At 43.2% G+C, this 22,421-nt stretch overlaps 2 protein-coding genes across 5 annotated transcripts in view; one reads left to right on the top strand and one right to left on the bottom strand.

Annotated features, from left to right (window-relative positions):
• Window positions 1–200: 200 nt before the first annotated feature.
• TMEM130 (transmembrane protein 130) lies at window positions 201–19,146 on the bottom strand. The gene is made up of 8 exons (XM_054041331.1): window positions 18,978–19,146; window positions 15,092–15,394; window positions 11,277–11,448; window positions 10,157–10,326; window positions 8,955–9,039; window positions 3,502–3,704; window positions 1,485–1,597; window positions 201–646 (listed from the first exon to the last, which is right to left on the bottom strand). Exons 1-8 carry the CDS (start codon window positions 19,057–19,059, stop codon window positions 458–460), a joined length of 1,317 nt encoding a protein of 438 aa, XP_053897306.1. The 5' UTR covers window positions 19,060–19,146; the 3' UTR covers window positions 201–457.
• A 291-nt stretch (window positions 19,147–19,437) lies between these two features.
• Window positions 19,438–22,421, top strand: part of TRRAP (transformation/transcription domain associated protein) — a 156,600-nt gene continuing 153,616 nt past the window's right edge. For all 4 annotated transcript variants that reach the window (XM_054041328.1, XM_054041327.1, XM_054041329.1 and 1 more), the window contains exons 1-2: window positions 19,438–20,903; window positions 21,923–22,019. The gene's annotated coding sequence lies outside the window, so the exon portion shown is untranslated. The remainder of the gene's footprint in view (window positions 20,904–21,922; window positions 22,020–22,421) is intronic.

The following is a 22,421-nucleotide window of genomic DNA, read 5'->3' on the forward strand; positions in this document are numbered from 1 at the left end:
TGGTTCAGTCTCCTGGTAAACTGAATGCTGTATGGCTGTGAAAAAAGAGAAAAGCACTTTTTTGTCTTGAGCATTTCCATCTTTGAAACAAACAGCATTGAGATGGGAGTGATGGGGGAAGGTCAGACAGATAACAAAGGGGAGTGGATTTGGCAAACATCTGCACATAAAATAATCCTTCATAAGAATAACATACTGCATTTAAATGATTCGGCAATGCTCTCTACTGTAAGATATACACTTGTGTAATTCAAATATGCGAAGCCACTTTTATTGTAGTTCAGGCTCTTTCCTTTTAAATTACACGATGAAGTACTCTTTAGTATTGGGCCTAATAAGTAGTTAATCTCTCAATGTAGCAGCAAAAATAAACCATCCATGCAGCACTTGGCTTTTAACTCATCATAAGAGAAAAGTTAAGGCCAGCAGTTAACGTAACCAAATGAAGCTGTGTTCTTCACACTGTGTACATTTTGACTGGCTTGTACAAAGGATGGAGGAGTCCGTGGCTCTCCCTGACAGTCTCCCAATATTCTTGAGGTGGCTGAAGGAAACAGGACCTGCAGCATATTCGACCACAGCTTGACTCGGAATCGGAAGGAGAGGGATTTTTGTCAGACAGAGGAGAAAAATCAAAGTCGGCTACCTGAAAAGCAACATCAAAGAGGAGGAGGTCACTTCCAAATTTAGGGCTACTCTAGCAAGTGAAAAATCAGAAACGGAACCAGAGTCAGTTTCTCTCTTAACAGGCCTATTATTTGTATTGTGGTACTGTCCAAAATGTTAGTTGCTTTCTAAATATCTAGGAAGATCTGGTCTCTGACCCTAGTAGCGTGCATATTAACTATAGACATGACACAAGGGAAAACTCCACTAGGTGAAGAAAATAGGAGGGTGGGTGGATGAAGGTTACAAAATACGCTCATATGATTACTTAGTACCTTTCTACCTAATACCCTGTCCTATCTCACTATCCAACCTCCTTTCCCACTACCACACCTTCCTTCTTTCCATACACACATGGTTACCCAGGATATGTCCTTCTGTGAACACTCCCCCCGCACCTCCCCCGGGCAATCAGTCCCCTCCGCCAGAACAAGAAAATATTGGAGAATATTAATGGAAATTCAATTTTAAATTGATTTCCCACTAGAATTTGCACTACAGCCTGAATCAATGAGTTACCTTCATCCAATAAGGACACAGAGCCATGCCACATGATTTAAATGACCGCTTACACAGCTCAAATTTCTAATAGTGAATTCATGCAACAAACTGCTGTGGAATGAACTACAGACCGAGAATAATTTGGTGAAACTATTCAGTGAATAATTTCAAATATATCTGAGAAAATCACCCTCTGTTTGTGGGCAATCTGCAAACAGGAAAAAAAGAAACACAACAAAAAAAGGGGTGGGGTAGAAATTCATCCAGTGACTTATTCTGAATTATTTGCCCCGTGCAAAGCAACGCTACCCCTGTACCTCCACAAGATCCTTCTGCTGTGAGCTGCTTCGGAAGGTCGTGTATATAACAAATCCCAGCATCACTGAAATCAGAGCAATACATGGCAAGGCAAAGAAAGCCGGGTGAATACCTGGGGAAAGAAGGAATGTGTCCAGTATAATATAATGCACTGAGATCAGGCCATTCTAGGTGAAGAAACTTTAAGACTGGGTAGAATGAAAGAGTAACATGCACTTGGGGCACAGGTTATTCTCCCCAAAACACTATTTTAAAAGAAAGCAAATTGCCCAGCTGTATTTGAATAATTGTGGTGTATGCTAGATTGTTTTCAATTCTTTTAAACCAGCCTTCACTTTGCCAAATATACTTCCTCTTCCTCCCTCCTCAATCATGTGGCATTTTAAGCATACTTTGTGACTACACCGGGGATACAAAGGATCCTTGAAGCTGCTCTAAAGTAGGTACCTGAGGATTTCCCAGGCTACGCCCTGAACCTGCCCTAAATTATGCCAAGAGTTGAATCAGTCCTTTGCCGACCCTAAGAGTGCAGAAGCAGGAGACAGAAAAGTTGAAATAAAGTCCCCTGGGTCTCTTCTCACCTCCAGGTGTGCAAAGCATTGAGCCCAGAGAAATGGAGGAAAAGAGAATACACAGGATAATCAGAAAAGCCAAATGCTAAGGCAGGGAGAGATTCCACCCAGCAAGCCTGCTTTGTAAATCTATTCTACCTATTCTGTCTCCTAGTGAAGTAAAGCAGATGACATCAGAACAAACTTCACACATGGCTGGTAAATCTTAACGCAGTTGCCTGGATTCTGAACTGGCCATGGCATTCAACACCTTTAACCTCTAGGCCACTGGTTCAAATCCAGCCTAAATTTTGTAGCAACCAAAAGTAATTCCCATCTGCTGGCTGTCCAGCAGGTTCAGTGAAATGAGGTATCGGTCTCAGTCACAGGTCTATTCGACAGGTGCTCGCATCATTACAGCTGGCACTTTTGCTGGCTAGCTCAGGCCAATGACTGAGGACCAGAATGGGGCAAGCCCTTATGAGAGAACAGGGTGGTGGCGTGGGAGGTTGTAAAGGTCCTTTCCTTTTCCCCTAGTATGGACTGCACAAAGGCCAGGTGCATAGACAGCTCCTGAGTGTTTGTGTGCATGCTCTTGAAGTGGGCAGGAAAGAGGTGTGGCCAGGGCCCCCTTCATAAGCTTGGGGGCTGGGGGGGATGGGTTGGCGTTGCAGCCCCCAATGTAAGCCAGTGTCTTAAAGGCCATGGAAATTGAACTGCCCTCTTACCCCTTCTCCTGAGAATTTTTAGGCATTCTCTCACCATTGCTCCAGCAAGCTGCCCTGGCCATGCTCTCTTCCCCACCTGGCACTGACCATTTGCTCAGTGCTGGCCCCTTACAGATCTCTGAAAACTGGTTTCAGTTCTGGTTGCCCTGTCTCAAAAAGTGTATACCAGAGATTGATGGGGTGTGGGGTTGGAGGGGCAGAAATTGGCAACTAGAATAATTACAGACCTGGAAAGACTTCCCTATAAAGAGAGATACTGAAAAGACTGGGACTGCTTATTTTAAGGAAGAGGTTAATACGAGGGGACATGAGAATTTTTATGTCCTGCTTAGCCTCTCACAATGCATGAGCTGAAGGCCACTTGTGAAATTTAAAGGCAGCAAATTTAAAACTGATAAAAATACATTTTGTACACAAGTCAGTCATCCTATGGAACTCTCCAGTTACCACTGAGACTTAGTAGGATTTTAAAAAGGAGTAGAACATCAGTTATATGAGAGAGGAAATTTAAACAAAACAAAACAAAAAAGAGAGCATATAACCTTCATGCTTCAGGACATAAGCCAACTTCTAGCTGATCAGGGTTAGGAAGAAACCATCTCTGGGCTGGTTTTTCCATAACTGTCCACTAAAAAACTTTTTGCACAGTCCTCTGAAGCTTTTGGTAGTGGCTACTGTCAAAGGCACATCTAGTCATCTGAGCCAACATGGCAGTTCCTCTGTATCTCGAGTCTCACCTGTTGGCCACACTTTAATCTCATGGTACGTCTGCAACATGTTCACACCATTCTCCACTCTCACGCTGAGACAGTATTGTCCTGCATTACGAAAGGTATGGCTCAAATTGTAGGAGGAGCCATTAATCACCACTAGATGGCACATTTCCCCTTCCAGTGGAATACATTCAGCCTTTATGAGCCAGCATAAGGTGATTGGAGGGCTGAAATGAAAAGGAAAAAATTCAGCAGAGGCTTGTAAAAAATTATTTGAAATAGGAATGCATAAATCACATAGATTAAATAGCACAGGAACGTTGAAAACATTGACGGTTGGTGTAAGTATATACATATTTATATAAATATAAACAAGGTGAACAAATATAAATATAATATAAAATATAATATAAATATAAGTAGTAATACTGCACCGAACTAATGCTAGAACTAAGTAACTGTACACACATTTATCTATTGAACACTTCTTCATAACACTTACATAGCCATGGATATTTGATATAGACCTGACAGCCAAATGCCTGAGAGGCTAGTGGAGCAGACAGCTTTGTGTACAGAATGTGAATGACAGTTTCTGATTGCTAGGCAAGAACAGCAGTACACACATGGATTGTGTCACAATTTAGGACTTACAATTATAAAGGCTCAGCCTACCTTTTGTTGGGAATAATGGACCAAAGTCTCAGCGGGCATAAATCAGTGTTGTTCCCTTGGCTTCAGTGGAACTATACTGATTTACATCATTTGAAAATGTCCTAATACTTGCTATGATTTTTCCCCAGTTCTGTTAGTACATTGACGAATCCTCATTTCTGCAATAGCATGGATTATTCTTATGCCAAAACATTGCTGCAGCAGGGGGTGGAGGTGGTCAGGGGTTGATGGAATAATTTTCAGTGTATGGGTTTTTGGCAAACATTGACTGTTTGTCTTTTGTGTTGTGGCACTGATCACCTAAATCACGTGGTATTGTTTTTGTGATGCTGGTAGACCAGGTGCCAGCTTTTGCCAAGTCTGTAGGCATCAGCTGAGCACTGACAGATTCAGAGCTGCAGACCAGATGTAGCTCACCTGGATGTTAGTGTTGTTTAAGTTAGGTGTTAGACTTGTAAGGATGGGTTTAGTGTTTAATGCTTGTAAATTGCTGCATGCATTAATGCTACTTGTAGTGTCTGCATCCCGTGCTATAAAGGTAAATTATAAGTTTTGCTTTATAATTGTAAAAATGCCTACTCTGAACTTGTAAACTCAGGCAGGAGGAGCGATTACCCCCGCTCATGAAGGAGAACTATCAAGACTAAGTCTGTGTCTACACTGCCACTTTCAGCGCTAAAACTTTAGTCGTTCAGGGTGTGAAAAAACACCCCCTTGAGCGACAAAAGTTTTAGCGCTGAAAAGCGCCAGTGTAGATAGCGCTTTATTGCTGGGAGTTGCACTCCTGGCGATTAAACTTAACCACCGATTGTTTTGAGTGGTAAAAAGCAGAGATCGCCAAGGTCAACCTGGTTTAGCTCTAAAAGACATTCAGTGGACATTACTACATCTCTGTCACCTTTGGAAACCACAGATTGTAACTCATTTGTGCCTATATGTTGCCTGCTTTAACCTGTAAATAACTCTCTCATTTCTTTTCCTTACTTAATAAATCCTTAGTTAGTTTACTATAGGATTGGCTACAAATGTTGTCTTTGGTGTGAGATCTGAGGTAGAAATTGTCCTGTGGTAAGTGGTCTCTTGCGACTGGAAGCAACCTGAATATTTTGTGATCTTTGGTGTAAGTGACCATTTATCACTAAGTCCAGCTTGCCTGGGTGGCAAGATAGACTGAAGTGTCCAAGGGGCCTGCCTGTGTCTTCATGGTAAGACTGGTATGGTGCTTCAGGAGTTCACATTTGTTACTAGATTGGTGAAATCTAATTATAGAACATACCACAAGTTTGGGGTGTCTGCCCTGCTTTTTGACAGTCTGCCCTGGGATTGGCACTCATGATTGTGAATCGTTCCACAGAGTGACAGTTTTTGCTTGGTTGACTGTAAATTTTGAGACAGGATAATAAGTAAGCTTCTGTTACTATTTTTTTGGATGAATAATTATTTGGGCTAAAATTTGTGAATTCACAAATGTTTTCCTGAATACCGGGCAGCTGTCTGAATGGACATGAATAATATGATACCATTATTAATAGAAAACTAAACTTTGATTCCTTTATTTCTTTATGAAAATTTGTTATGATCAGGTTGCTGTGTTTGTTTGTAAGTCAGTTCCATTTACCATTATGAAATACTGTAAACATCTAAGAAATATATTTTAAAAATTGAAAACCACCAGGACTCCTAAAGTATTTGGTGTTGGCCACATTCAGAGATGGGATACTGGACTAGAGTGACCTTGGGTGTGATCCCATCCGGAAATTCCTATGTTCCTAACTTTTAGTCATAATTCAACCCTAGCACTGACGTCAGAGAATGGAATTCATATGTAAACATTCTGCACACAAACAGAGGTGGATGTCTATTATCATTTTCATCAGTTTCACGGTATGCTACATAACCAGCCTTTCCTTGATCACCTTCATCATCACATTCCACAGCCAAGACTGAAAAGGAATCCCCTCTAGATATTGGAGGGGAAAAACTTGTTCCACAGCCTGAAGATATACCTCAGGGTTCAATCCTGCATTCCTTCTTATCCAAAACACCCATTCATTTTGGAAGCTTTGGGTCTTTTCGCCTGTATGGTTTTATCAGAGCTTACGAAGTAAGCAGGACCCAGGAAGCACTCTGATAGGAAACCTTCAAAGGAAACCCAAGATGCTGCAAGAAGTGGTGTTGGCAATGCATAATAGGTACATGTCTCCTTGAACAATCTCCAGGGGTACTGCCTTTTGAATTAAATGTGAAACTGAGGTCCTTACTGCCTGTGGTGATTAACAATCTCATGTGGTTTTTAACAAAAAGTAGGGGTATTAATCGTAGAGCCCTGGCCAAATTGCATCTTGCCGGATTACATTCTGCATACCTAGATGCTCCTGAAGTTTTATCTAGACAGAAACTGTCTTCATGTTATATAGGAAGTGAAAACTGTTACTGTCTCCAGATAAAACTGCAGGAGCAGCTAGGAATATAGAATGTAATCAGGTTCCAATCCTTTGTGCGCCAATCCTTTGAGGTGCTGAGTGCCCTCAATCACCACTGACTTGCACGGGATGCTTAGCATCTCATGGGATTAGGTCCTTAAATACCTGCTTTATTCCACCCCACATGTAGCTGGATTTCAGTGGCAAGTGAAAGAATCCTCACAAGGGTCTATATGGTTTATAAAGTGCTTTAGAAACAGTTGGCATGAAAGGTGCTGAAAAGGTAAAATGATATTATAAAAATGTCTCTCTATTTTTCATCCCTTCCTCAACTAGGGCGAGCAGAAATGGACTTCATTCCCAGAGGTCAGAAAATGTTATTTTTCTTGTTCCTTCGACAATGAGAGAGGTCAATGTCTGTGATTCTGTGACACACCCAGGATTTTCATGTATGTTCTCTGCTCATAAAAAGCCTATAAAAGAGCATCAGATGAGCTTAACACTACTGTTTGGATTAAAGACTTGGCAAAAGGTAAATAAAGCGTGTAAATCACAGCATCATCTTAAAGCAATGTCAGAAAGCTCTTTATTTGCTAGAAATACATCAAGGTACACCACCATTTCCACAATGTTTTGGCCATATAGCTTTTTGCTGTTTTGCTTGTGCTCTGTATTTACATTTTTCAGACCTTTGCTCTACATGTTCCTGCAGAGGCTCATCTGCTGCTCTCTGGACTTTGATTCTGGTGATAAACTTATCCTTTCTTGATCCTTTTTATCAGCATCCCATTCCTCCAACCCTGCAGCACATTCATTGCTGAGCGAAGAAGTCAGTTTGTGCTTGGCTCACTTTGAGTTCTGCTTCTGTCATAAAAATCCCATCCCTCAGGCCAGATTTTAATTAGACCAGTTTATTTATCATTCAGTGCTGCTTTGTATCACCAATATTCTTTTGAATATGTTGGTGCTATTTCTTCCGCTAGAGCTTAGGGTGTGGTTGGGTTGTTCATTCTAAAACCCTGTTTCAGGGGTCTAAAATTCACCTGCCAAACATTTTTTACAATTTATGTTAATTTGCATGCAATCTAGGCCCTGCGCCTGCAAATGTGTAAGCTCATGAGAAGTCTTGCTTAGTTCAACAGAGGATGACTTCTGTCCAGGCAAATTACTAGCAATGTCCTGGTGTCACAAAGTTTGGGCACCTGGCAGGAGGCTTATGTACACCTGTACACATGTTATTGTCCTCCAGGGATAGCTTAGTGGTTTGAGCATTGGCCTGCTAAACCTAGGGTTGTGAGTTCAATCCTTCAGGGGATGATTTAGGGCAAAAATCTGTCTGGGGATTGATCCTGCTTTCAGTAAGGGGGTTGGACTAGATGACCTCCTGAGGTCCCTTCCAACCCTGATATTCTATGATTTGCAATGCACACAGCAAGACTGTATCAACCCAGCCAGCTCTCACAGGCAGGCCTGGCAAGCCTCACTCACTTGGAGGAAGACTCATTGCTGTGGGATAAATTTTAAGCCAGAGTTTGTTCAGTCTCTCTCTCTGCTGATGAAGGATTCTGTTAAGTTTTCCAACAAGACATTGCAAAACTCCTTCCCTATCTGAAAAGATTTCCTTCACTCAGACTGTCACACAGCTTGACAGAGCGTCTGCAAAGCTAAACTTGGGTGTGCCGCTCTCATGTTCTTACATTTGAACCTTTAGTTCCAATGCACCACTAAATGCACCAAAGTGGTGCATTGGGAAGAGGGCCGAGACCAACCTCTGCACTGTAAGCTTTCTCTCCTCCCCAGAACCAGCTGTCTTTGGCTAAATTCTTCACTATTATCCAGTTCTTTCACTTCATTCCTCCCTTTCTGGGTCTACCGCCGCTCAGACTCTTCTTGCCTGGTTCACATTGTGGCTGCTGTTACCTGGCTGAAACAGCACCCTAAACTTACTACTCCCAGCCTTGGTGTGCCTACTGGTTAGTGTGCCCTACATGCGGCGTGCAGGTTTCTTTAGTGATAGGGATCAACGAGGAAGAAAAGTTCAGAGCACAGTTTAAAAAGCCCCTTATTTTCCTTCCTTTTTACTGCTCTCTGTTTCTCTTCTCACTGTCCTCTTTGATTTTCATTAACATTTGTGTTGTGTTTAAATACTTGGGGATCCTTGGAGAGAAGTGCAGTTTATTAATAGTCTACATTTCTGCAACCTATTGCAGTACGAGAGATTTTTAGAGTCATGAACAAGTAATGTGCAGTAATATCTTGTTCACAGAAAATAAATCTTTCTAGGGATCAGTTCTGTAGCATGCAATGGGTTACACACTGGGGAAATCAGGAGAAAAAAACAATTTTTTTTATAGCAAAGGATATTTGTGTGTTACTTACCTGCCATTGATATGTAGAGATAAACTTAAGTTTTCCATTACACGAGTCTCTCTGGAGCCTATGACATTTATACTTTTAACAGCATCTGGAAAGAACAGTGTGACACAGTCATAAAACTGTGGCTTTAAAAACAAAAACAATTTCTTGTTTTACAGTGAAAGTTTAATTTTTATGCACTTTTCTATCCTGGCTTATTTTAGTCACATCAGTGATATTTATTTATTATTATTTGTTTTTGCTAATAAATAGAATAGCTTCAGATCAACTAGTATGTTTTGTCAGTTATCTTTAAACATTACAACTGATTATTTTTAGGCTTGGAAAGATTAGATTTTTATCGGTAAATGTTGATTTCACCATATACACACAAACCAACAAAAGAAAATTTCCATCAATGATAATTAAAATTCACAGATAGGCAAAGTAAGAAAAGTGCTGCCTGAGAAATTATTAGAGTTTGATTTAGGATATTTACTTAGTATATTTTGACAACGTGATGTTGACAATTTGTGTTTTAACCATTACAAGCATTAGCTTTTTGAATCTCAACATCTACTGTCATTAAATAATTATGGTCTGACCCCACCATTGTCTGTACCTCCTCCCAGTAACTTCCTGCATCTGTAAAAATGTAAATCTTTGAAAATCTAAAAAAATGCTTAACAATAAACGTTGATATTATCTGCTGAAATTATCAAAAAATAAAAATTGAATTCTGCCAAGCCTAATTTCATGCATTTAGGAATTGCCCTTTGCTATGGCCTCTGGGTGCCAAAGCAAACATGAATTAGCCTTATGCAGAGCTAAACAATATAATTAATGTAAATAGAGCCATTACACAATTTTTAAAATAATGATTGTAGGGTTTAAATTTTGCATTTTGATTTTTTTTTTAAACAAAGAATGCATTTGACAATTTTCATTTACTAAAAACAAGGTTTTTGATACATGGAAATATTAGGTTTTTGATACATGGAAAGTTTTTTTTACTGAATGTTTGTTTTTGAAAACAAATGTTGATGATAATAAAACTGGAAAAGCTCTGTTGTTAAACCATAGGTCTGATACAATACTTTATTAAAGATCTCCCTATTCTGTTTAATTATCATGCTCAACTTATGGTCTAGAAATTACATTATACTACAGCTTGTGCAACAATGCAGGAAGTTCTGTTTTGTGCATCCAACGCCATTTATAATTACCCAGCAACTCCAATTCGGTGGTGAAATCTCCCGTTTTCTGCACAATCTTTCTTTCATGTGTGGCACTCTCAATTTGCTCCCATTCAGCTACAACTTTGAGATGTACCTTGCAATTCCCCACCGTAGAATAATTATAGTAGACGAAGGGTTCTTCAGTTACCAGCTGAGTTCTATGGGTAGCATGAAAAGATTTAGAATCAGCATCACCTCTGGTCAGAAACTGCTTGCACTGAATGTTTTAGATACATGAAGGTCTGAGTCTTCTTTGTTACACCAATGTAAATCAGGACTAATTCCCCAGAAGTTCATGGAGTTATACTGATGTCAAACTGGTGAAAGTGAGATCAGAATTAGGCCCACCAGGATGCTTTTCTTACTTTGTTTAAGTTTTTCAAGGAAATCAATGACACAATCATCCCTAAATATCATTCATGGGTCAGAATTAGAATGGGTGGTAATGATCTAATATTTCTTTTATTACAGTCAGTAAAGCAGGGGTGCCACAGGCAAACTAAATTCTTTAGTAAAATAATATGGACCACTATTTAAAAAAATCAAACCTGAAATGTACACACACAAACATTCATGCCAGAAGTGCTTATGCACTCATCCAATCAGAGAATAGAAACAGTACTATGTGACTATCTAAGGTATTTATAGATGGCCAGTCATTGTAATATCTAGACACTGTTCAATAACAACCAAGGAAAAGAATACAATCAATTCTTCAAATTTATTTAAAAATACACTTGAGAAAATTGCAATCTGCTCATGGAGATTCTGTAAGCAGAAAAACATGCTCAAATCATTAAATATATTATTTACTATGAATTATTTGTTCAGCTCTATGTATTTGCATTAGCAGACCCTCTCTAACTAAACATGGACTTTAACCTAAAAACCTGTATCTCAACACCCCTGCATTTTTGGGAAGCTCAGCACACATCAGCATCTAAGTAGCATAATGAAACTTGGAGACAGACCCTAGGCCAAAGCTTACATTTTTTAACTGTTTGTGAGCTCCTAGACTATCTGAACATTATGAGTGTAGGAGTGTGTTACACATCCTTACCAGAAGCATCTGGAGACTTTCCATAAATAAACAAACAACTGGACATACCCATCTCCAAAATCCCAGTTGTAGATGAATGATGCCGACTTGAAATAATTACTCGGATCATGACGAAAGAAAGAAATCAGGGTCAGAGTGTCGGTGGCAGAACTAGAACCTTGTTCGACAAATGTTCTGTTGTCTTCTATTTGTGCAATGGTAAGATTCCCTACTATAAACTCTGCAGAAGAAGATGATAAAGGAAGAACAATGAGACTATATTTCACTTTCATAGCATTACCTACAAATCTCAAAGCCCCATTTAAACATTAATTCTTTTAATCTCTCAACATCCCTGTGAGGGTGGGTAAGCATTTGTATATCTATTTCACAGATTGGTAAATTTAGGTAGAGAGATTAAATGATTTACGCAAGGTCACACAGCCTGCAATAGAATCCAAGGGGGGAAATCTTGGCCCTATATAAGTCCAGAAAAGTTTTGCCATTGACTTCAATGGGGCAATGATTCCACTCCAGGAGTCCTGACTCCCTGTCCCTTGATCTAACCAATACACACTCTCTCTAAAACAAAGTACACCTCTACTTCGATATAACATTGTCCTCTGGAGCCAAAAAAATCTTACCGCATTATAAGTGAAACCGCGTTATATCGAACTTGCTTTGATCTGCTGGAGTGCGCAGCCCAGCCCCCTCTGGAGCATTGCTTTACCGCGTTATATCAGAATTCATGTTATATCGGGTCGCGTTATATCAGGGTAGAGGTGTATAGGACAAGAATTTTTTTACTATTGTGAATGACTGACATGCTATACACAATCCTATAATGATTTAAAATACAGTTATACAATGTAAAGCGATTCCGTGCAAACAGCATAGTGAAGTTCGAAATTTCATGTCTTTCAGTGATGATATCCTCATATTTACTTGGTTTATAGCAGGGGTTGGCAACCTGCGGCACGCGTGCCAAAGGCAGCACACGGGCTGATTTTTAGTGGCACGCTGCTGCCAGCCGGGGTCCTGGCCGCCGGCCCCGCTCAGCCTGCTGCCGGCCAGGGTTCCGTCCATCCAGGCCAGCAGCGGGCTGAGCGGGGCCGGCGGCCGGGACCCCAGACCGGCAGCAGGATGACCCGCTCAGCCTGCTGCCAGTCTGGTGTCTCGGCCGCCGGCCCCTGGCCAGCCGGGGTCCCGGCCGCCGGCCCCGTTCAGCCTGCTGCCGGCCTGGCACGCGAAACCTTTTATTGGCATGTGAAACCTTAAATTAATGAAGACTTGGCATTCCACTTCTCAAAGGTTGCCGACCCTTGGTTTATAGGCTGAAAGATAGTCTAGGGATGTGTATACTGCATTAAAAAACCTGCAGCTGGCCTGTGCAAGCTGACTCAGGCTGATGGGTCTCGGGTTTGTGAAGCTGTTTAATTTCAGTGTAGACATTCGGGCTTGGACTGCAGCCCGAGCTCTGGGACCCTCCTAGGGTTGCCAATTTTGGTTGGATGTATTCCTGGAGATTTCATCACATGGCATAATCTTTAATTAAAGATTAATCTTTAATTCCTGCAAAAAGAAGAACAGGAGTACTTGTGGCACCTTAGAGACTAACAAATTTATTAGAGCATAAGCTTTCGTGGACTACAGCCCACTTCTTCTTATTCCATACGGCTAAATGCAGTGCCTTGCATAATGACAAGTTTCAGAGTAACAGCCGTGTTAGTCTGTATCCGCAAAAAGAAGAACAGGAGTACTTGTGGCACCTTAGAGACTAACAAATTTATTAGAGCATAAGCTTTCGTGGACTACAGTGGGCTGTAGTCCACGAAAGCTTATGCTCTAATAAATTTGTTAGTCTCTAAGGTGCCACAAGTACTCCTGTTCTTCTTTTTGCGGATACAGACTAACACGGCTGTTACTCTGAAACTTTAATTCCTGGAGACTCCAGGCCAATCCTGGAGGGTTGGCAACCGTACTCCCACCTCACAGGGTCCTAGAGCAGCTTGGGCTCCAGCCCGAGCCCACATGTCTACACTGCCATTAAGCAGCCCTGTGACCCTGAGTCAGGTGGCACGGGCCAGCCCTGGGTTTTTAACTGCAGTGTAGACGTATCCATAATGGCCAGCATTGTGAGTGCAACCTGTGATATAAGAAATTGGGCTGGGATCTCTCTAGATCGTCCATGATCATGATGATCAGATTCCAAGGGATAAGCTCATTATAGATAACTAGACAGGTTAGACAGATCACCTGTAACATAGATTCTGCTATCCAGTGGCAGATTAGCCATTGGGCCAATTGAGTCGTGTCCAGGGGCCCCGGCCAATTGGGGCGCTCCTAGGCTCCACACGCCTGGTGCTCTGAGCGGGGTTGGGGTATGGGGGCTTGCCCCGCTCACTCCACCCACCCGGCACTCCTGCCGGGGAACGGGGTTGGGGCCCCCACTTGCTCTGACCCAGGGCCCCACAACCCCTAATCCACCTCTGCTGCTATCTTGTTAACAAATCTCTCGCTCAGCAAACGAAGCTAGAATGAAACTCACGCTTCCAGACTGGGACTGACTCTGCAGAACTAACTGGAGACAAAACTAAACAGACTTATTTTTTATATTGGAGCTTTTCCTTGGGCCCTGCAAAGCCAGTGCTTGGGGGCCTGCTTGCTTGGGGAAACTAGGAAGGTAAAGGCGAATCTTAGCTTTCATAGGTTAAAAAGTTTCTCTTCCTTTCCCTTGTGAAGATAGCCTTGAAAAGATAAGCCAATGGAAACTGAGCACCGAGATTGAAAGGAACAGAATAAGCAGATAGGCTCTGCTTTGGCAGTAAGAGGCAGGAGAGGATTGAAAGATCCTGTGTGCACACTCAAACTCATTGGGTAAGATGGCTTGGTTAAGTTTGAGGTGTTTCTCAAAGAATGATCTCACTAACCCTCTCCCAAATTTGCAGCTGTTCCCTGTGGCTAGTACTCTGATCCTGATGGACAAGAATCGGTTATATTTAGGGATGATGGAGAAAATCCTTTCACAGGCCCACCCAACAATCCTGAGGATGGGTCCACTGGACAGTAAAATCAGATCATGTGACTCTAAATAGCCACATGATCAGATCTGTTGAGTGTGTAAGTTCTTTGGGGCGGGGACTGTCGTCTGTTCTCTTTGTACAATGCCTCGCATAATGATCCATGACTGGCTCTTAGATGCTACGATAATACAAATAATAATAACAGAGGTGCTATTTTACATAGTCCCACTTGTGACAGTAGCCACGCCTTGAACTGTGCTCCAGCTACAGTTATTCAAAATACTTTTATACAAAGTATAATAGCTGTACCATGCCGATGGCCTCATGGTATTCCTACTTCAGTCATGTCTTGTGCACAATTCGGATGTGACTGATAAAAGGAGAAACTTGTAGATTGCGGCTGCTGGAGGTCAACTCAAGTTTGGAACTAGATATGCTGAGCTAGTGTGACACAACAATCTGCATCTTCAGGAATCTAGATTTCACAGAACAAAAAGGGCCTGATCCATACCAGGCTCGCTCTAGCTTTTGTGAGGTACAACTAGCAGAAACATGAAGTAAAACTGCTCAAACATCAGGTTTCTAGCATGGTTTCCTTGAGCAGTGGGCACAGGGATTTTTTTTTGCAAGTGAGCATGTTATTGATTTTCTGTCTTAGATAGTCTACAGCATGGTCTGGTGACCACTGTTCATGGCAAAAAATATCTCTGTCCACCTGTCAAAGAAACTGTTCTAGAACCCTGCTAGTAGAAGCCATGTTAAACATGGTTGTAGCTAGCACCGTTCTGAATCCCAGAATACGCAGCGCCTATCTCAGTGGAATGTGTTAAGACTTGAATGAGCTGTTCAAAGATATTTTACCTGTAACATGAAGCATTGTGAAGCTTTTGGCGATGGGCTGACATAACCAACAGCGTGTCTCAGTTGCCCAGACAGAAATGGGAAAGTCTCCAGAAAATTCACCAGTCACGGTAATCATAGAGTTAAATCGCTGCTCTGATTTCTCAATCAAAGTCAGAGGGGTGAAAATCCAGTTAAAATGATAGGACTTTAGGTCACTAATGAATGCAACATCATCATTCTTCATACTCAAGCTGGCATGAATTGTAGCTTGAGCTCCTGTTGTGATGGGACCATTGTTGTTGATTTGCAGAACATACTGCACTGTAAAATCAGAAAACAAAAGTCATTGTGTTTATATATATTCTCCCTGTGATCAAACATGTGAAAAAAGTATTAACATGCTGTAATTATGTGGGTTTAGCGCCCGATGGCACTAAATACAGTCAAGCTTCTGAACAGGCACTGCACCTTGGTATTTAAAAATATATGTATAAACATTACTCTCCTCTCTAGCTCCATGACTAGTTATATGTTATTTAGAATTAAAATAATTCATAATGAAAAACACACATTTCCATAGGAATGGGCCCTGGAAATGTTAAAAAATAGAGAGAGACCCAAACCAAATTGCTAGATCAGAATACCCACAAAACTTTGAGGAAGTTTAGATCCAGATTTGGACCTTGCAGTTGCTTAAATAAAAGTGTATACGCAGAGAAGGAGCAAAACATATCTGTGAAGTAATAAACCCTCCCCAGCTTTGTTTGACTTCTGAAATGTTACAAGCTAAAACAAATCCTTCCTGATAAGGGTCTGTTCCAAGATGTGCAAACTCCTTCCATTTTAGCATTATTTTTCTCTTTCTACGTCACCATGTACAAGCCTAAACACACTTTTTTCACCAGCTTTGTATGGTGGGGGGAAAACAAACCTTTGTGTAGTTAAGAGAAAGATTCTGTGCAGAGGAAAATGCAGGCTTCAGAGATCACCTGGGCCAAGCTCCCTTAAAGTAGTTTATGATTTTAAAGTATAGGGGCAAATTCAGTGCTGGTGGAAGCAGGCACAAACTTGGGCCAGATTTGTAAAGGTACTTGGGCACCTAAAAATGCAGTTAGGTGCCTAGCAGGAGTAAGTGCCTAGGTGGCTGACTCCCATTGAAATCAATTGGAATTAGGCATCTAGGTGATTAGGAAAATTCCACTAGTTGCCTAAGTACCTCTGTACGTGTATTAAAATTGTTGGTGTTTCAGCCTCTTATCGCCAGGGCAGAATTTGTCTTATGGAAATGGGTGTGATGATTTGGTCTTGGGAAGACATTACAGAGCCAGTCTCTGCATTTGAAACAAGACCAGTTTTACTTTAAGCCTACAAAAATAACAGGCATTATTCCATTGTGGCTTTTTCAACACAAGCCAGAAACCGAAGCACGCACGTTATATGGACATGCCAACTCTTGCGAGTTTATTGTGAGAGATGCGATCGCTAAGTAAAATGAAGCCTCGCTCATGATCTTGTGATAGAACTCTCAAATCTCAGGATTGTTTTTCTACCCTGGCTGGGTGGGGCTTCCCCCTGTCAGCCCTGGGCGGCTGGGGTGCCCGTTGACAGCCCTGGGCAGCTGTTCCCCTGGCAGCCAGGGAAGTGGGAGAGGGGACCCTACTGCAGCCCCCCCGAGGCCTGGGACGGGTGAAGAGGAGCAGAGGTGAGACCAGGAAGGCTGAACTATGGCCAGAGGGCAGCAGGAGGGCTGACATGAGGAGGTGAGGGCTGATAGGGTGGAGGTCTGTATTGACAGTGGGTTCTGAGCAGATGGGGTGAGTGCTGGGAGGCTGAACTGAGGGTGTTGGGAGTCAATGGGGAAGGGGGGCTGAACTGATGGGGTGGTGATAATGGGGACTGGGGAAGTGAACTGAGGGGGACTGAAATTGGTGGGGTTGGGTGGGGAGAGAACTGATGGAGGACTGGGGGGCAGGATTAAGTGCTGGGCAGGTGATGGGGGTGAGAGCTCTTGCAATTGGGGCCAAAATCAACTTATCTGGCACAGGTGGGAGAGTGGGAAATTGTCAAATGCACATGCCCTGGAGATGGGCAGGGGGAGTTCAAAAATCAAGAGACTGACCAAAACAACACAATAAAATCTTCTTTAAAATGTCACAATTTTGGGGGCCAATCTCATGATTTTTGAGGGTCCAACTCATGATTTTTGATCTCTTGATGTTGGCAATACTGTACAAGTTAATATCATAGAACTTCACCCAGCGAATCCCTTTCCCCAACTGTATTCACTCTTCCTGCTAGTGTTGGATCAGGCTTTTGTAGCCACAACTCCATTTCCTCCACTCACCCCCTGCTTCATTAAAAAAAAAAAAAATAATGAAATAAAAAGACCACAACTTCAATGCAAAGAATAAATTTTGTGTGAACAGATCTGATGCTGTTCTGCAGAACTCATCTTTATAAATAGAGTCATTGCTAGCTACACCCTTCACTTAATCAATGTTCCACGAGCACAGTTTTGGCCTGAAGAGGTGTCCCCAAAACCAGGTACGTGTTACAGGTTTAATCCCCTTATTTCCTTATTAAACCCAAGAAAAATACAGGTTTTTCCTTTAGCCTCCATTACTAACCTTTCCTCTCTCTACTTCTCCCAGCCTGGGGAAGAACCACTCTAGGGCCCTAATTTAAAGGAAACATCCACAGCCTAAATTGCATATGCTAGTGAAGGTTGGCCCTGTATTCAAGGGCAATGAGAAAGGGGGGCAAAAAACTCCAAGCCCTTGTGAAATGGCTGGGAGTAGAAAGAAACATGGTGGTGCAAAACTGGAAAAACTCAACTCCTTCCTGATGCAGGTGACCTTTTAAAAACCTAGATGGAGAGAGATGTCTCCTATTTCTCTATGCAAATTAGACTTAGCTCACTGTCCATTTTGCTGAAGCACAGCTGGAGGAAAATAGCAGAAATCAGTGGAGGATATCAAAAAGAAACTGGGGAGGGGTCTTATTGAAGTATGATAACTGAGAGAGAGGGGGGTCAAGTGACTAGCTCAAGGTCACACAATGAATAAGTGGCAGAGTGGAGTATTTAACCCAGCTCTCCTGACTCACTTCTCCTCATACCATTTGATGTAAGATGCAACACAGCCATGCTATGAAGGAGCAAAGGGAGAGGCGGGCTGTCTTAGTCATTTGTGACTCACTGGGTGCAACAGCAGTGAGGGAGCAGAGATGTTTTACTGCATCCCAATTAGGAAGGAAATGTAGAAGGGGGCTGATAGACTCAGTCTTGTCCTCCCAGATTTGCCAAGCCTCACCATGAAGAGCTGAATGAGGTGTATGGACTAACAAGGGCAGAAGTAGCTGCCCCTCCATTTTGTTCTGTAAGAGAACTTGCTCATTATTGCCAGCTCCCTACTGGGAAGGTGTCCCTTGGGGGTGCAACTCCCTTCACACCTGCTCCAGCTATTCAAGCAGGATGAATGAATACACAATCCACTGCAGAACAGGAAAACAAAAAATCATCCTTATAAATAACCAGTGTTCAAGCTAGGAGGTTTAACCACATCTCCTTCAGTTTCAGAGTAGGGTTTTATCACTCTTCAGGGAAACAGAAACCTAGCACTGCAGAAATTAGCAATGGGAAAAAGATCTCTCATCTAATCTGTTCCCCTGCAAATGCAGGACTGGTTCCATATGTAGGATAAATATGATACTGCAAACCTTGCTGCAAATGCAGATAGAGCATTTATTTTCATGCAAACGCTAGAAATGCTCAGTCACTTCTGAGCTTGCCTGGAGATAAATGCTCATTCTGTGTTTACAGCAGCATAAGATTGCTTTTCAGGACTGCTTCTAATGACCCCTGGCTCATTAGCCCTGTATTGAGAAAGGAGCAGATCTACCTTACCTGCTGCTGACTTGAAATGGAAAAGGAACAGCACCATGCAAGGCACTTGGAGGATGCTCGGGGTGAAAAATACCAGGGCCATTTGTAGTCAGTGTGCCAAGAGAAAGCTGCTGCTGTCTGTTCAGCTCCGATAGCCAGACTTCATCTTCCAAATGGGCTCGAATTTGTCTTTATGCTGGGGAGGAGATGGGGAGCAAGCAGCCACTGCTGCTGTCCCCTAGAGGCAATGTGGGGTACTGCGCTGTCTGTTTTTTTGTTTTGTTTTTTATTTTCTCTGTACATTGTTTAGCTGGCAAATCCTGGCTACCTAACCAATTTAGAAAAGTTCTTATTAGGTTTTGTTACAGGCATATTAGACACCTGTATAAACCAATGGATTAGAAAAATGAGGCAGAGAAAATCCCTATCTGGGGTGCTAATGAAAAGCTCCTAGAACGGTAAGAATTTTGAAAATAAAAATCAGTTTTCTGGTAATAGAATAAACATATTTTGGTATATTTGGCGATGTGCATCTTGCAGAATTTTGCATAAAACACTATAAAAATCTACAATAGACTGACCTGTGCAGAGCTTAATATCCCATTAGAAAACAGGTGAAGTACTCTGCCTATATCTCCTGTATCATATTCCTCTGATGGTAGAGAAAAAAATGCCACCTTAAAAAATCTTCCCAAAACAGATGAGTGATGAATTTTTATGTGTCATACAGCTAATAATACAATACAAAGCAATAACATTTTAGGCCCAAATCCTGCAAGCCCATAACTCTTTGCGTGTAAGTAGATTCATTGAATGGACTGGATCTACTCCCATGCATAGTTACAAACACATAAGTGACAGGTTTCAGAGTAGCAGCCGTGTTAGTCTGTATCCGCAAAAAGAACAGGAGTACTTGTGGCACCTTAGAGACTAACAAATTTATTACAGCATAAGCTTTCGTGGGCTACTGCCCACTTCTAAGGTGCTACAAGTACTCCTGTTCTTTTTGCAAACACATAAGTGTTTGCAGGATAGGACCTTATTTTGTATTTGCTCTTTCATACAAACTGGATGACACTAGGGTTTTGGAGAATCATGGCAGCCTGGGTAAGATGAGTTACTTTTAATAAAAAATATTGTATTGTAAAATAGTCCAAAGCATAGAAGGAGAGAGATGAGCTCAGTACAAAATATATCCCGTTTATTATTAACTGATTGTTTCTTGCAGTACAGCTTACTAACTTGGATGACACTTCTATAGTTTGTCATGCAAATAAAGTTTCTGAATGTGACTACTATCTGGGGAATCGTCTCCCGCAACCCACCTTCCAACATTTATACTCTATTCCCTTCTATTTTCTATTCTATACTTTGCTCATCACCATTGTAATCAAGTGCCACTGAATCAGTATAGCTGACTTTTCAAAAGAAACCATTGAGCAGAAACAAGTTTTGCCTCCTTAGGTAGGGTAGTTGCTGAAGTTTTTGCTTTCATTCAAATCCAGTTATTTGGTCCAGTCCAGTTCTATGGAAGAATATATACCTCAGCACTTCACACAAAGAGTGGGGTGGGATAAAAATCATTATACACATTATAGACCAACAGGGTTTCACAGTAGTTGAGTTTCTGCATGCCCTGTGTCCATGCTTAATTCAGCAGCGGGCTGTCAGCTTATCTTCCATCTCCTTTCGGTTCATGTTTTTAGTGGGATCCTTTGAAGCATCTTTCTTCTACATCTAGGTATTTAGAGCAGGGGCGAACAAAGCGCCTTTCGGTTTTAACCTCGCCTCTGTCTCGTTTCTGTCCCACAGTCTTGAGTGCCTGTGTTTTCCAGCTGAGGTTGTCGCTTTAACAGCAGGGCGGATCCTCTGCGGGAGGGGCGGCTCTGCCCAGGAGGTCATGGTGGGCCTGCTGCTGGGAACGGACAAGCGCCGCAGCTTCCCAGGGTAAATACCGGGGCATGCTGACTAGACCAGCCCAGGGGGGAGTTGGGGGGTGCCGCTGATGCTTTAACCCGCAGCATGCCTGGGGCCTGGCGGGCACCGCGCCTGCATGGGGGGCAAGCGGCTGCTCCGCGCCACCGCCGGCGGCTGGCCGGAGGGATTTGGCTGGGCTGGAAGCCCTGCGCCTGGTTCTCGCCTGTCGCGCGGGGGTTAGGAGGGCGGTGTAGCGGCTCTGTGTGCCTGACGCTGCGGGGATGGGGAGCCCCGCGCCCCCCGTGTCGGCCGGACCAGGGACCCGGGGGGGCTGGAGAGATGCGGGGCAGCGATGCGCAGGAGGAGGCGGGGAGCGAAGCCGTTTACAAGCGGCGGCGGCCGGAACTGAACTTCGGCAGCTTCCGTCGTGCGCTGGGTGCCCATGCGCCGCGCCCGGCTGCGGGCGACAAAGGAGGGACTCGCGCGAGCTGGGGGCCGGGGCGGGCCGGTAAAGCCAGGGGCGGGCCGCGGCGGCAGCCCGGGGACAGAGCAGACGCGGGGGAGGTATTGCCCGGCCGGGGACTAGGCCCGGGGGGGGGGGTAGAGCCTGGGGCCGAGCAGTCGCGTCCCGCAGAGGCCCTGTCGTGGGGGTGCGGGGGGGGAGGCCCGGCAATGTGTGAGGGGGAAGGGATCTGGTGCTTGGGGGAGGGGGACACGAGACCCTGCTCTAATGAGGGGGGGCAGGGATCTGGAGCGGGGGGGGAGTGCCTGCCTTGCTGGGGGCAGGCATCTGTCAGTGGGGGGTTTGAAGGCCCTACCGGGGTGGGGGGCAGGGATCTGAGGAGTGGGGGGGCAGTCCTAGCTCTGGTGGGGCTGAGGGATCTGAGGATGGAGGGAGGGTCAGGAGCTCTGGCCTGAAGGGTTGGTGAGATGGCACAGATGTCAAGGGCTTTGACCTGAGAGGAAATGGGGGCTGGTAGAAGTAGCTGGATGCAATATCGCTTTTGTGCATGTTTTTAAAATCCGTAACAGGATTCACACAATTACAGGGTCAGAACATTGGCTGGAATGGGGTCAGCATAGATGGAGTCCAATCAAAGAGAAGGTGCTCCCCTCAGTCAGGAGAGAGCCACCGAGACAGAGAAGGTAAGGTTAGAGAGGAGCTGAGACTTCTAGGTTGTATTTTCAGTGCTGTCATGAGCTGCCTTCCCGTTTGTGCAAATCACAGAACCTCTCTGTTCCTGGGGGCTTCCTTATCTTTAAAATGGGTAGACCAATTCTCAAAACTTTACAGGTGTTTTGTGACATTTAATCAATATTTGCAAAGAGATTAAGATGAAAGGCGATGTAAAAGTGCAGTGTGTTTTTATTGAAACATAGATTGATCTGAAAGCTAAACCAAATTAAGAGGTCAGATGTGACAGAAAGTTAGCATGGATTGTGAAACGAGGTCAGCAGTAAAACTCTGTGACAGACAATGAAAACTAAAACCAACTGAAACTCTACTGCTTTCAAGTTTTATTACATATTGGAAACTCGGATCTTGTT

The sequence above is a fragment of the Malaclemys terrapin genome, chromosome 10 (genome assembly GCF_027887155.1).
Source record: "Malaclemys terrapin pileata isolate rMalTer1 chromosome 10, rMalTer1.hap1, whole genome shotgun sequence".
NCBI lineage: Eukaryota > Metazoa > Chordata > Testudines > Emydidae > Malaclemys > Malaclemys terrapin.

What these genes read in the sequence shown, in the direction of transcription:
- TMEM130 (XM_054041331.1), bottom strand. Translation starts at nt 19,059, where the DNA reads ATGGCCCTGGTATTTTTCACCCCGAGCATCCTCCAAGTGCCTTGCATG. An exon ending in AACTGGGATTTTGGAGATGG is followed by an intron (nt 10,327 to 11,276) that starts GTATGTCCAGTT and finishes TGCTACCCATAG; the next exon opens with AACTCAGCTGGTAACTGAAG. An exon ending in GATTAAAGTGTGGCCAACAG is followed by an intron (nt 1,598 to 3,501) that starts GTGAGACTCGAG and finishes TTCTTTCCCCAG; the next exon opens with GTATTCACCCGGCTTTCTTT.